This window comes from Candoia aspera, chromosome 7 (genome assembly GCF_035149785.1).
Source record: "Candoia aspera isolate rCanAsp1 chromosome 7, rCanAsp1.hap2, whole genome shotgun sequence".
NCBI lineage: Eukaryota > Metazoa > Chordata > Lepidosauria > Squamata > Boidae > Candoia > Candoia aspera.
In genome coordinates, this window is record NC_086159.1 from 73,695,474 (window position 1) to 73,710,854 (window position 15,381).

A 15,381-nucleotide genomic window follows, 5' to 3' on the forward strand; every position below is an offset into this window, starting at 1 on the left:
CAGCAACTCACTCATCACTTGTTAGAAGTGCTGATTACAATAAGTGGCATGATAAACTTCCACAATCATCCAATAACTTCAGTGCCTGAAACCACTGGCATTATTTCACAGAGAGAGAGAGAGAAGTGAGTCAAGCACAAAGCTGACACAAGTTTATCCTAGCTCAGCCACCTGTTCCATTATTTCAGTTCTTCCTGTCCCTCAGGCCTTCAGTAATTACTCTGTGTTAGAGTTTTCTCTTACTCTGAGACAATACCCTTTGCTGATACCCCAGAAGCCCAACACAACAGCTTTATCTAGAGATGTAAGAATAGGTATGACTAAATGACAGTCCAGCTCAATTACCTTTCTGGCTTTACTGCCTGCCTATCGGGCATAGGCCACAGTGATGTCATACGCATCATGTGTCAGAGTGCAGATGACAAGGATTAGGTAATTTTCAACAACTGTGAGATGCTGTGATCCCATAGATGATGTTGCCTGTCTCTCAAATCCACACTGCTGGTGTGTTGCTTCTCCCACTATTTAACTTACTCAATGTTTGCAAACCCCCTTGTAAGTCTAATGCATTTAGGCTTAATTTTATAATTTGCTTATAACCAGAAAGCTAGGATTAACCCACCTAATTCTGTTGAACTCCAGCAGAGAAGCAGGTATGACAACACCATCTCACTCATCCTATTAAAAAGCTTTGGCTGCACAGACAAGGCAGATGAATCAGCCTTCCCATACACAGACACAGATACATGAAACTCAGGAAAGACTGTAGTGAGACCATGTTCTCAGGCAAGAAACAAAAGTGAATGGTCAGGTTGTATTTGATGAGTACCACAAGAAACAAACCAATGGCATCTTCCGAAGGGAGACCAGAATAGTCATACTCTTTCCCAGCTGAAAGTTGAATAAATAAGAAACACAGTGGAATAACATGATTGAAAACTCCATCACACAAGTGGGCTCATGGGTGTCTGCTAAAAGCCATGTTGTGGATGATAAGACTGGGACAAATTACATAATTAGCAACATTTGCACAATGACATCACAGCAAGTGTGATATCACTTGCCTCTGTGCCCCCCCCCCACAAATGCCAATAAGTGAACTAAGACTGAATTATTAGTCTCAATGCCAGAGAATGACAACTTCTCCCCATCAGTGAACCTATTAGAATGGACTCTTGAAACCTCATACCTCAAATAATTAAATATTTTCTTAGGAAAAAAGGTTTCCAATCCAAATCTTTTCTCCAATCCAAATCTTTTCATAGGAAAAAGACCTTCAATCCAAATTTTGAAAAGCTGTGCCTTTCTACAGCCAATATTCAGCTTCAGAAATGATCCTGTCTGCCTGACATATGGATTGATGTCATGGTTTGGGGTTGTTGGCTTTTTTTTGGGGGGGGGCAGGGAAGAGGAATTAGAAAAAGATATGTTCCTCTAACAATATTTGTAAGGACTCATTCCAAGCATATTTGTTGTGCAGCTTCAAGGCAACAGGATTACTATAATTACCTTCAAAAGCTTGCTGATTTGTTGATGCCATATAATGTCAATCTCTTTCATAAACTCATTAGAATCCTTGTAAATAAATAGTGAAAATTATGCAAGAAGAAAGCAAAATTCAGCTCTTCCTACTTATCTTATCCTTGGAAGAAAGGACTAGTCCAATCCAAGGACTATCGCTGACAAACAGAATTCTGGAAAGGGGATAACAGAACACAAAGTTTTCTGGAACAAAAACTTGGCTTGTTTCTTTGAAGAAAACATTACTATGATTCCAGAAATGTGAGGATAGTCTGTCTAAACACAGCATATCACTAATCACCTACCTCAAAAACCAATCACCTATCCAAAACAAAAAATTGTATAGATTCAAGAAAATGTGCTAATGTAAGCTTGGCCAATTAATGCAACATATAATTTCAGATAACCCTTCAAATACTTTAGACGTAACCAAGAAGATGTCATTATATTTATGCTTTATTGAAGTCCTACTGTATATTCTGCTAGGACCACAACTGGGGAAAACAAAATTAATCTAAATACAGAAGGAGCTCTTCAAGTTAACAGATAAAAATGCATTGCTGTACCTGTGTATCTTTCTATGTACCATGTTTGAGGAATATACAGGATATTAATTTCAACAGAGTTTTCTTAAATTTGGGCTTGTTCATGCAATCAATTAACCATTTCCTTCTATTTCTGATTTGCTTCTCAAGGAACAAGTCAACAGTTAGGTCTGTAAGGAATCAACCAGTGATGTCATTGCAGTCAGAATCCCAGGAAAATTAATGTATTAATGTAAGATTGTTACTATTGTATAGTTTTATTGTGTCTGGCCTTAGGGCTGTAATAAACGGGATGATGATGGACATAGGAACAGAATTGGTCCCTATCAAGTGCACAGAGAAGATACTGCTCTCACCGCATCCATTCTTGATTACAGACATTTGGTAAGGAAATCTACTGCTAGTGTCAATCTAGTGAAAAGCAAAGACAGATTGGTAACAGACCCGCTGTATGGTTTTCTACAGAGAGTGTTTTTGATAGGAGCCAAAGCTGTACATCACTGAAACCTAGAGGAGAAGAGCAGGAACAGTCTTCTAGCCTCAGTCTCTGACACTTACTTTATCAACCGTTGAGAAGTCAACCAACAGGTTCACCTTACTCTATCAATATCTACACTGCAGATTGTCAAGGAACCTTGTTAATCCCAAACAAGCCCCAAATTTAGACTGAAAAAGATTCTGAGAAGAAAAAGGAGAAGGCAATAGTCTATCCTGCCAATATGGATTGTATTAATGCATGTATCATTCAGCTGCATAAATCTTTCAAATGGGTCCTCTTCCTCATCAAAGACACTTGCCCAAACCCACCTCAAAAGTCAGCACCATCAATCAAGTAAAGCAGAACATTTCGCCATTTGGCATCAGTTCTATTTTCACAGGACTAAATGTTGTATCACAAGTTTCATAAATAGTTACAATTGTGATGGAAATAGTTAAAATCGTGATGCAATCAGTGATGCAACCAGGAAACTTTTTAAGGACTCAAACAATCTGTCCAAATCAACTGGACAATTGTGCGGCTGACTAAAGCTCTCACTTGCATAATGACAAATCTTCCTTTAAAATAAAGTCTCCCCAGAACACCATAAACCATTCCCATTCTCACTGAATCACTATCATGTAATATAATTTCTGTCCAACATTACAACTGATATAACTCAACAAAACAGCTCCTTAAAACATAATCCTTGACATTAGTTCTGGAATCTGTTTCAGTGTTTTACCAGTCACTTGGGAGAAAGTGACAAACAAATGCAGCTAAAACTCTGTTTAAGTGCAGAAAGATCCAGAATTTAACACAAATAATAAAGAAGTACTTGTAATATTAATTTCCATAACCATGATCCATATATTACATGAACATGGACACCCAAGTCTGCAAGATGGTGGGTGAGACGTTGTCATCCAACCCTGCCCCTTCTGCAGGGACATGCGGCTTTGATGCATACACAGAAGGAATGCAGCTTGGGTCACAACAGCCCACCCACTGTCTTGCAGTTTTTGATTTCCCCCTGAAGATGCCACTGGACATGAATCCCATAAGATGTAATAAAAACAAATCAATCTTTATTACAGCCATAGATGAGCATAAAGGAATAAGGCACAATATTTTCTTTTATAACAGATAAAAGGCATAAAATGTTGTATATAAAAGCTGTATAAAGTGTATAAACTAAAAGTATATATAAGAAACATAAAAGATATAAAAATGAGAATGTAAGAAGAGGCATGGGAGCAGCCATAAGATTTAAGTATTTGCTACCTCCATACCAAATATACACACCATCCTGCCATCTTCTACATTCCCTGTTTACCTAGTGCATATGACGCATATTGCTAAATAGCACTATAGAGATTGTCTGCACATCGTTGCCTCACCCAGAACTGGAGCTCAAGAGCATCTGGAAACTCACATATCATCCACATATCATTCAACTCAAACCTAAAACTTTTGGTCTTTAGAACTGATTTCCACCTGCTCTTTCTCCTTCCAATAAGTTGATAACTCAGGGATTGTAGGTTGATTGATGGGTATACTTTGGATAGGAAAACCTGGTGGATGGATGATGCTGTACTTCAGTTCTCAGATGTTTTTGAACTTCAGTCCTCATCAGGCCTAGGTGGCACAGACAATGGGAGTTGGAGTTCTACAGTGTTTTATTTGTTCATCCAATTATTTATTTATCACATCAGTAAACCAACCTGATTCCACAGCAACTTTGCGCAGTGTACAATATTAAAAAGCAACTAACAACAAGGCAGAAAATAAAACCATCTTCTCAACCATCGAGCATTCCTCAAATGGGCCAACCTAATCTAACATTTGGGGAAGAGCAAGATTAAGGGCTAGTTTGAACAAGGGCAGGGCAGGGGTAAATGGAAATCTCTGGAGGGATGCTGTTCCAGAGGGTGGGCACTGCAACAGAGAAGACTCATTTCCTGGCTCCCTTCAAGTGTCACTATTTAACTGATGGGATGCAAAATGGGCCAACTCTGATCTTAAAAGATAGGTAGAACGTGCAGGAGACAGATCGTCCCTCGGACAGCCAGGTCTTATCTGGACAGCTGCTCATTGGCCATTCTTGCCCTAGACAAATGTAAGGATGCTACAAATTTATAAATCTCCAATTTATGGGTTTCTTTTTTAATAGGTCCCAATGCAGTGAGATTAATGAGTTTAATTATAGTTACCAATGACTGAACAAAGCATAAATGTCAACACAGAAAATAAAAACAACAAAAGATCTTGTCCAATTTTTCTATAAAATTATACAAACATGAACTAGCCAAAGGCCAGCACCTTTAAAGTTCTGAAGAAATGTATATTCCTCCTTGATGTTCCTACTGAAATCTAGCTAACTTGAAAGTGCTTAACTTGATCAATCAAGTCCCATACAAAAACCATGTAGAACAGCATTATGAATAACGTCCAGTAGGGTCCATCCACTGATGGAATGGCATCCACCGAAAAATGCCAAGGATGCTGGGTGTGTGTGTGTGTGTGTGCAAAAGAATGATTGTGCAATTGAAGCCCTGTCTCTTATATGTGTGATGCATGTAAAAAGGGCCACAGCTTTCAACTGCACAGCTGTGGTTGCCAACTTGACATTTTTACCCTCCTCCTCCAATGCCCTGTTCACATTGCTCCATTTGAAAATCACCCTTTTATTTCTTCTTTCTGCTTCTGGTTGTTTCAAACCACTCAAGGGAGAGGGGGGTCCAGTTGGAGGGGTTTGTTTGCAAAAGCTGCTGGGGGGGGGAAGATAAAGGGTCTCTGCTGCAATCAACTTTGAAGCTCGTTGTACCCGCCTCACCTCAATTGTCCTAAAATTACAAAACAACCATGCCTCTCTCACAATTATAACATAAAAAGAAGTAACAGCCACATCACTTTTTCTGAACGATGGTATCAAATCTTCATCCCCAAATGGAGCTTTGGGAAAACCAGTTTATGTGCCCTTTATCCAAACCCTCCCAAAGTTTGCAAGTTTACACTTGTTTCATGCTCTACAAGCAACATACATTTGCCCAACCCACCTCCCAGGATTGTTCAGGGGGCAAATGAGAGGAGTCAGTACTACAGATGCTGCCTTGAGCCCTGTATGAAAGTCAGGATATAAGACAAATAAATAAATACATACATACATGATGCAGAGGCTGTGCTTTGATCCCAACAAAGCATTGTGTGAATCCTGTAACTATAGGTGCCTGACCCTCATTTTGCACAAGTTTGTGTGGTTATCTTTCATCGTTCTGATATGGAGAGTTAGGAATGTAACCATTTCAGCCCTGCATCCAGTGATCCCATAACTTTCAAAAGTGTCTGTGTGTGAATGGTCAGTCTTCCTTCACCTCTAGAGCCATTCTTCTCCAGCAGTGTTACCAGAAAGGTTCCAGAAACCTTTTGCAATCTAATCTTTTGCAAACATTTCCAACGGTGTTGGGAAAGGCCAGAGACCTCCTTTATCTCTGCTGCACCATCTTCAGAAGGAGCAGGAAGAGACCATTTTTCTTATCTGTACAAATTAGTCACCAACCTCACATGTTTCTTTCTAACCTGTATCTTGATTAATCTCCTTTCTAACCTGTCTTAATACCTGCAACCCTCAACCATCAAGTATAATGCCAGATCAGAAGAATAGCTGTTGATGTTTTAAGTTTAGGAGAAATTTTGCCCTGAACGTAGACATTTGTGGGTGTGAATTCATGTGTCTGTGTGTACAGGAATCAGAGAGGAAAGTCCTTAATATTTTAAAGACACAGTAAAGCACTAAACTACATAGAATAAGAAAAGTAGTACAGAATGTTCATAATGCAGAAAGACTGAAGCCTTTGCAAGCAAACGTCAGGTTCATCTGAAAAAGGGGCGACGCAAACTTTACATATGTTTACCCCACAGTAAGGTCCAATAAATCAAAAGAGCTTATTCCCAGAAAAATGGACAAGACCTTTGTGTTTCTTAAAACTTGTCATTGTAGTCCCTTTATCAGATGAAACATGTAAAAAACTTAAAAATTAAAACTTAATTTTTCCTTAATGCTTACAAAATGTCAAGGGTTTAAATTTGGGGTGGGGAATATAACATCAGAAACTAAGCACTTTCTTTTTATCAAGCAACTTTTAAGTAGATGATTTAGAAATGAAGAGAGTGCATAGCTTAATCCTTTTCTACCTCACCCCCAGGGTTTCATCATTGGCACAATTATATAAAATGTAATAATTAAGTTCTTCCTATTTGGGGATCTATGATATCCCTGACTAAAGGATTATTCAGGCCAGCTTTAGAACATTCCCAATTTATCATGCATTTCTTGCAAAAGATGGTTCAGATCACTTTTTAATAAAATCTGCCGAAAGCAAATCATTCCCCAGTTTTAATTACTATAAGCAAACCTTCTGTTAGACAACTACAGAAGCAGGCTTGTTTGACAAAGGCAAAATGTAGCACAGAGGAATATATTCAACCCACAGCAGTATAATATTTTAAAAAAATAGTAAGGTTAATTAGCAGCCTTGCTTCGGCATCCAAAGATTTCATGCGGGAATATGACACCTTTGTTTTCAGTGTTAAGGCACTGCAATAAGAAATTATCTCAGTGACAAAATGTAATGCCTTCCAACATTTACAGCCTATAGTATTAGTCAGATTTTTTTTAAAGAAAAGTACACAGAGACAGAGCTAAGAACTTAAAGGAAAATGCAGCCATTCCAGTGTTTACCTCTGTCCCTAAAAATAAAGATAGTGCTCAATCAACATATTTGACTCTACTCAATCTATCAGCAGATCTAAATATTTTTCCGTAGCACATATTCCGAGCAACAGGGCTGCAACCAGGACAATCAAACAAAAGGATAAGTAATTCATCAATAGGTTATGCCCCCACCCCCACGTAATTTCAAAAGTGGTTTTATCCGTCTTGTCATGACGGCTAACAAACAGCACAGAGCCCAGGATATTGAGGAAGAGGAAGCTGATACAGTTAACTATGTACTGTTTTCATCTGGCTGAAAACAAATGTCCCCATTTGAATCCTCTGCTTTTCTTCAGTTTTCATATTTTCTCTCTGAATAATGGTCCCAGTAAGAGCTGTGTCCTCTAGACAACCCAAATAATGTGTTATTAAGTGCACAATGAATGGTCTATAAAGACCATTTTAAAGTCACTGAAATATCTTGGATCGGGAGTATGTTGCTATTCAACACTGCATAGCAACAAGATCTGAAAGTTATACTTAGGACGTAAAATTAACAATTCGTTCTTACTTACACTAAGGAGGATCTTAACTCAGTAATATTTACTTCTGAATACAGCCACTAAGGGGTAGGCTTTAACAGCATAGCATTCTGCATGTATTTATACCCATCACCTGCATTTTATTTCATGAGAATATCCAAACGTCAAGCTGGATCAGGTATTACCCTCTTCTCCATTAAAAGCCCCTAGAAAGGAGATTTTTTAAAACACCTTACATTCCACGATCACCTAACTAACCCACATGAAGCAAACTGAGTGTAAAAATCTTGTAAATAAGAAAATGATTTCAAGGCTGTGCTTTTGTTCACCATCTGTTTATTAATGGGAAAGGTGTGAAACTGGTGTTTTTCTTTTGAAAAATGGGCATTTTTCATTTTATTTATTTTCACTGGATCTGGAATATTAAAGCAATGGGGTGTGTTTCATGCTCTTCTCCAAATCAATTCTTCATACACAGTATGTAAGCTACTAAAAATTACACTGATGTTAAATCTATGACATTAGATTTAACAAACAAGCATACATTTACAAGATATCAGTGAAATGCAAGTGCTTTGGAACTGAAGTCAGGTAACACACATATATAAAAAATCTTCCCTGGACAAAGCATTCCAATTAATACTCTGAAATAAGAAGCTTTTTTTAAAAAAATCATGAACATAAAAAAGAGCAAACTATCCTTCTGAAATTAGTATTATAATATATCCCTTCTAATTTAAAATCTTTTTAAATATTATATAAATCACAGGTGTTTTCTTTTCTACAAGCATTTAAGGATATGCAATGGAACATTTTGATACAATTATAAACATAGAATCTCAAAGTTTAGCTGGCATGTCACCCAAGCAATCAGACATGTTCACACTATATGAAGTTGGCTATATAGTATGCAAATATACTACAAACATTAAAATGGTACGCTGCTAAAAATGCCACCAACTCATATTAAAAAATGATAATGACAGCCGTTGACAAATTGCCACCAAAGCAGATGCATTCCAGCAATTTTAATTAAATGGGTGTTGACAAAATATGCTGTGCTTAAAAATGTGTCTGAATGCACCTTTGAAATCATACAGCAATCTTTTTCAAAATGATTAGCTAAAGAAATAAGGCAGAGATGAACATAAAACTAAGCCATTCTTGCACTCTATTTATTATCAAATATTTAGACCTGATTATTCAGCAGGGTTTTTTGTCCCTAAATATTATAAATTGTATATTATTGCCTTTTTCATTTAAAAAAAAATCTAGTCGTTTGTGGGCTTATATATATTTGTGGCTATATGTTCATATTCAGTTCAGTAAATATTATTTGAAACTGACCATATCACAGTCACATATCCAATTTCAATCAGACAAACATACTAGCTGCTAATTTTTTGTATATCAAGGCCAACATTTAATTATTCATTTGGTAGGCATCCTGAATTTGACTGACTGTATTTCCATTTTGTAAAGAAAAGGCTCTAAAATTAAGCTAGCTATTATCATCTAAGTAAGCAGATGTAAAGAAACTCTGTTACTGTGTCATTCATATCTATCTATCTATCTCCGCACATATACATATCCTTCAACTATCCTGATGGCTTATTTCCAAACTGAAGTCTCATGTGCCTGTCTTGTAAAATGAAGCAATTCCATTTCAGAGTAGCCTTATAAAAGAATACTTTATGTTACCAATCATCAGCTGATCAGCTATTGGAAGAGGTAAAGGTCTAAAGACATTGTACAGGAATCCTATTTATTTTGCACCACACCTCATCTCTTGTTCCCTATCTTGATGTAGTTTATCCTAAATTAGTTTTTCACTCTTACTTCCATTACTGATAGTTCTAGTCATAAAAATAGTGGCCAGGTAAATTATGTTCTTTAGCCTGGCTTGGGCGCTTACTTATTCTTTGCAAGATGCATGTGTTTGTGATGGATGCCTAGTTTATTTTAGTGACTGCCAGGGTGCTTCAAGTTAAGCACCAATCTCCTTGCTTTGCTAGACAAACGCTGGGCTTTACATTTACTATAATTTGAGGGAAATACTGCATTCCTTCAAATCGACAAAGAACCAAGTCTTCAAGGAAATATGATGATGGCAATACAAGCTAGGGCTTCCTTTAACCACTTGAAAAAGGGAAGACATTCCTAATGCAATTTCGTTTTAACTTTCTAGCTCTCAAGGTAACCCACTGGAGCCTGCAGAAAGTAACAGAGAGAACTGGATCTAGTTATAATTACTACTTAGGCAACGAAGTCGACCTGTGAACTTTAAATATTTTGGGTTCTGCTAAATAAGCTCTGATCGGTGGACATGTGGTCTAGCCCCGTGGAAGATGAGTTAGTGACAATAACGATTAAAGACGAAAATTGACCCTATTGTTCTTTTAAAGATACTGAAATCTTTCTCCAATCACAAAGGAAATAAACTCAATTTGATCCTTCCAGTCCCTCTCACAGTCCCTGACCAGATTCAAATGTTTTTTTCTGCTTTCATTTCTTGACTGTGAATTTTGCTCTGTTCTGGGCAAGTTTTCGGCTAAGAACAGCGTGGTGTTTTCAGAGAGGCTCTCCTGGAATTCAGGCACAAGATGCCTACATGCCGGCCGAATGGGCAAGCTTCTCGGACGCTCCGTGGCACTGCCTAACAAAATAAGGGACTGTTGCATTTAAGATGCCAAGCTCCCTTATATAGCTTTTTTAAAAAAAAAAAAAAAAAAGGGGGGGGGACCTTACCACAGCTCTGATTTTGCACATGCGTAGATGCTTTCCAAAGCAGAGAGGACTAAAACAAGCCCAGGACCTGTCAAAACATTCGTGCTGTACGCTGGGAAATTATCCAGGTTGCAATGGGCAGAGGCAAGCATCAGAAACTAAGTTAGAGCGGCGACTTCGGGAAAGCGTTCCTCGGGGCCAGTTCAGGGGCGGCGGGGCGGGTGGGGGGGGATGAAACCCCGAGGTCCTCTCCTCTTCGCCTGGGCGACGTTTTCAGTCTCTAGCTGTGCAGCGGCTGGGCTAAAATAGCCCCTGAAGTCAGAGGGCTGGGAATGTAACCAGAAACTTTTCTCTTCGCGCAGCTGAAACGGCCGAGGAAGCGGAGAGATGCTATTTAGGGATGGTCCTGAGATGCCAAAGTGCAGGAAAGGTCTCCCCAAAGGACCCTTTCCGATCTCAGCTCCCCGATTTCCTCCTGATCGCTGCTAGCCCCCAGCCACGGATCAGGGTCGTCGTCCCCACCCTCCGGCCCCGATCTATGACCTGCTCCCTACCCGGCTGGCTTTTCCAGCCCCGCTCCCATCCCCGTGGCCCTCCGCCGCCGCTTCCTCTGCCCTTTCCCAGCCAAGAACTCCTCCAGCTCCCGGGCTGCCTTTCCACCACCCACCCGCCCCAAGTCCCACCACCGTCGCCCCCCACCCGCCTCCAGCCGGACTCAGGCGGGACTTACGTGGTGGGCGAAGGGAAGGGCCCTTCCGCGGAGAGGTTGATCACCAAAGACTGGCAAAGTGTCAGGCTAAAGAAAAACCACCGGCTTGCAGCCATCTTCCTGAAGATCGGTGCCCCCCCGCCCCCACACCCGGGGCCACAAGTGATGGAGACACGGCCCGAAGCAGGGAGGAGAAAGTTGGCCCGGAGGGGCGCGGAGGAGAAGAGGCGGAGAGAGAGCCGGTTGGGGAGAGCCGGCCGAGGAGACGCCGCGCGCCGCGCTCCCCGTCTCTCTCCGCAAAGCTCCCGGCAGCTGGCAGGAGCAGGCGGCGGGGCGGCTGGGAGAAGAGGCAAAAGCCAGCGAGGGCTGTGGGCGGAGGGGGGGGGAAGGGGAGCGGAACCGAGCGAGCGGATCAGCTGCTCCGACAGCGGCTCCTCTGGCTGCTCCAGGCATCCGCCGCCATCAGGGCGACTCGGGGAACGGAGCTAGCTGGCTGGCTGGCTGGCTGGCTGGCTGGCTGGCTGGCTGGCTGGCTGGCTCGGGTGCGTCTTGGCGGGCGCGCAGGGGACAGCGGGGGCCGCGCGGTGCCTTTCCTGATTTATTCCCGGGTTCGGAGCGAGAGGGGGAGGAGGAGGAGGGGTGGGGCGGGCGAGCGAGCGAGCTGGAGGGGGGAGATTTCCGTCTTGGCTTCCCGCGGATTGGAAGAGCGAGGAGGATCTCGCCGAGAAAGTCGTCTCAGCCCCCGGGGGGAACGAAGCCGCCCCCGCCGCCGCCGCCGCCGCCGCCGCCTGCGGGGACACGCTTCGCCATAGAAGGGAATCCATGGAAACTCCCAAAGTTGGCGTCGAGCCTCCCGCCGCTCCCCCCCCCCCCCGCCGCTCCCACGTCACTGTCTCCCTCCGGGGACTTGGAAGGCGACCCGTGCCCGACGGAGCCGGCCAGCCTCCCGGATTGCGCCCTTTCCAAGCAGCCGCGCTCCGGCGCGCGAACGCCTTCCCGGGCGCTCCAGCTGCAGTTGGTCGGCGCGGGCCCCTGGGTCGGGGGATCCTCGGGGGCGAGGGGAGCGGCTCCCCCTTTACCCTTCCTCGCCGGTCCTGCATGTGTCTTGGCCGGGCGGCCGGTTCACACGATCCCCGGGAATGGACACCCTGGGAAATGGGACGCCCGGGCCGAGGGGAGATCGAGCGTCCCCGTTTCCCGGTACAGTTTCCAGGGGATCGGGGTGACCAGCCCCTGTAAGGCGCTCAGGCCGACAACACTGCTGGAATATTGGGTCGGAAGGCTCATTCTCACCCAGGTGTTTCTCTTCCCTCACAAGAACAGGAGAGACCTTCTGACCGGAGGATGTGAGGCCTTCTGACCTGGCCAGGTCCTGGCCACCAACTCTGTCCCTCTCCTTGGACAGGAGTTGAGTGGCCGAAGGCAGCTTCCCGCGGGAAAGAAGAATTTCCCTTCCAAATGGAAGAAATGATTCTTCCCTTCCTTATAAATGGGTTTCATGTTAGGAAGTCCTGCAGTCTGGCCTCCTCAGAAAGCGAGATTCGTGCCAAGTTTCATTAGACAGGCTCAATATCAAGAAACAAGGGATTAGGATACAGAATCTCGGAAACTGGACAGGTTTCGCCACTTGTAAGGAGACAAAGCTCTCAATCTCCTTGATGGGTGGAATTCATCAAGGAGCCCTCCCTGCTGGAACCTTTCTTCTGCCTAAGTCTGACAATATAACATCCATCTGCTCTTAGTGATGTTTTGAAATAGTCCCTTGTTCTTTTCGGTCTTGGTGAGTTCTCTTGCAGTGGCAAATAGCAAAGAGCGTAGAGTACCAATACCCCCAGCTCCAGTACAAACTTGTTCCCTAGGAATTTTCACTAAACTTAGCATGGTTGATTAAAGCTCCATTACTTAAGGAGTTAATGATATGTATTCCTCCCAAATAGGCAGGAATTGGTACAAGTAAGACTTCTTAAATAAAAGTGATGCAGGCAATCAAAGTAGAATGCATCTCATTTCTAAATATTAGGAATGCCAGTATAGTATCTAATTGTGGAGGAGGAGGGGGGGATTCCTTAATTATTAAGGTGAATTATTTGGTTTATGACCTGGGTTGTGTACATTCTGTGACTCAACGTAAGCATAAGAACAATTACAAAACTTTTTATCCTGAAGAATTCTATTTTGGATCTTGAACAGAATTCTCTACTTAATCTCTATTAAAAAGTCCACCTCAGTTACTAAGTATTACATATAACATTATGGAAACTGGGTTAGCATATAGTTCAGAGACGAGTTCTTCAGAAGCCAAGACAAATTGAGGATCTTTATAAGATCAGGGGCAACCCTGATCTTCAGCTTTTCCAAGTCAACAGCTGAAATGTTTACAATGGTCTTTGAAGCACTGAAAAAGAAAGTTGTAGTTGTTATTTGAGACAGGTTACCACAGTAGTAAAGAGCAAATCTTGAGCATACTAATGGAGTCCCTTTGCACCTTGATTGATTACGGTATGTCCCGTCAAGTTGTTTTCGACTCCTAGTGACCATGTAGATAGATTTTCTGCAAGATGAGCTATTCCTAACCTGTTCTTTCATGTCTCTCAAGGGTGCGCTCATTGCCTCTGTGACTGAGTCCATCCTCCTTGTTGCTGGTCATCCTCTTCTCTTTCCTTCTACCTTTCCCAGTATTAGAGACTTTTCCAGAGAGCTGGGACTTCACATAAGGTGTCCAAAGTACGATAATTTGAGCCTGGTCATTTGTGTCTCAAGTAACAAATCCAGGTTGATTTGTTCAATGATCCATCAGTTTCTTTTCTTGGCTGTCCACAGTACTCTCAGGAGTCTTTTCCAACATCAAAGTTCAAAAGCATCCATACTCTTCCTATCCTGCTTCTTTAATTACAGTGTGTTCCACAATGTTCTGAGCCTCTCCTGATAAGCTGCTAACAGAAGCATATTTGTTTGATTTAAAATGGCTCATAGAAAAAAGTATCTGTGTCAGCTACAATAGCTCCCCAATCAGGTATTCCTCTCCCCCACCCATCATCAGGTGGAGGGGAAAAAGCTTCAGCAGAGCTAAAGAAGATGAGCCAAAGAATTGTACACACCTGAGAAATGTAAAGATCAGTGTTAAATGCAGATGAAATATTGTATACCATGCTGAATGCAATAGTCTCTATGCTCTTCATTGTCTTTAATAAACTTCATAAACATAGATGACGAATAAAATTGTAAAGGCAACATAGGAAACAGCACAATAATCACAATAGGAAAGATTGTAGGAACAAACACAATATAAAGAAATGCAATGATAAAACGGTGTCCAATAAAGCTTTGCAGTGATTTTTGAAAATGCTGCAAGGATAAGAAGGAAATCATTCCTGTGGTATGAAAAGAACCACAATGTAGGCCCCAGCTGAGCTTCTCTGGGAAGTGAGTGTCAATCCATCAGTTCTCCACTACAATACCATGAAAAAATAAAATAGCTAACAATAGGACAAAATCATGATCTCCTTCTGTGGCAGTGCCGTCTTCCCATGGTTTGATCCAAAACAAAGAAATAATTACAGTGCTATTATGGAATACTGAATAACTTAACACATAAAACTGAAATAACCAAAACCTATGGAATGCACAGACCTAGGCCACACCATGACCTTTCTGTGTGATGGTCAAATCTATGAATTGATCTATGGGATCCGAGTGGGATATCCTACCTCAGGACTCATCACAAAAGCAGTAATGCAATGGCTAGAAATTACAGTCTGTTGGAGCCATCATCCCCATCTACCAAATGGTTTCTTTCATGGTGCACAATAGAGGAGGGATCACCTGGTGCCCTGCTTTCCATCTTTATTCCCCTTCTGTTAAGGTTAGAGGTGGAATAACCAAAGGGTGCAAACAAAACTGAAAATTCCCCATCATAATTTTCCCAACATAGTCTTCACACTAATTCAGCCTAGAATATAGACCTGCTCTGCAGGTGATACCTTTGTCATCAACCAACCAACAAAAAACGTGCAAATTAATCAGCCACACTGAAAAGCAACAGCACATTACGAACTTAAGTCTAGTGGAAAGCAGGCCCCGCAAACCACAGCAGTAACAATCTAAGAGCGCACAAAAGGAGCTGAATCAAGTCTGCATTCAGATGT

General features: G+C 41.9%; 1 protein-coding gene across 1 annotated transcript in view; it reads right to left on the bottom strand.

The window, feature by feature from the left end:
• CACNA2D1 (calcium voltage-gated channel auxiliary subunit alpha2delta 1) overlaps positions 1–11,480 on the bottom strand; it is a 416,604-nt gene extending 405,124 nt beyond the window's left edge. The window contains exon 1 of the mRNA XM_063308113.1: positions 11,258–11,480. Coding sequence (XP_063164183.1) covers positions 11,258–11,352 — 95 coding nt within the window. The 5' untranslated portion in view covers positions 11,353–11,480. The remainder of the gene's footprint in view (positions 1–11,257) is intronic.
• Between the last annotated feature and the right edge of the window lie 3,901 nt (positions 11,481–15,381).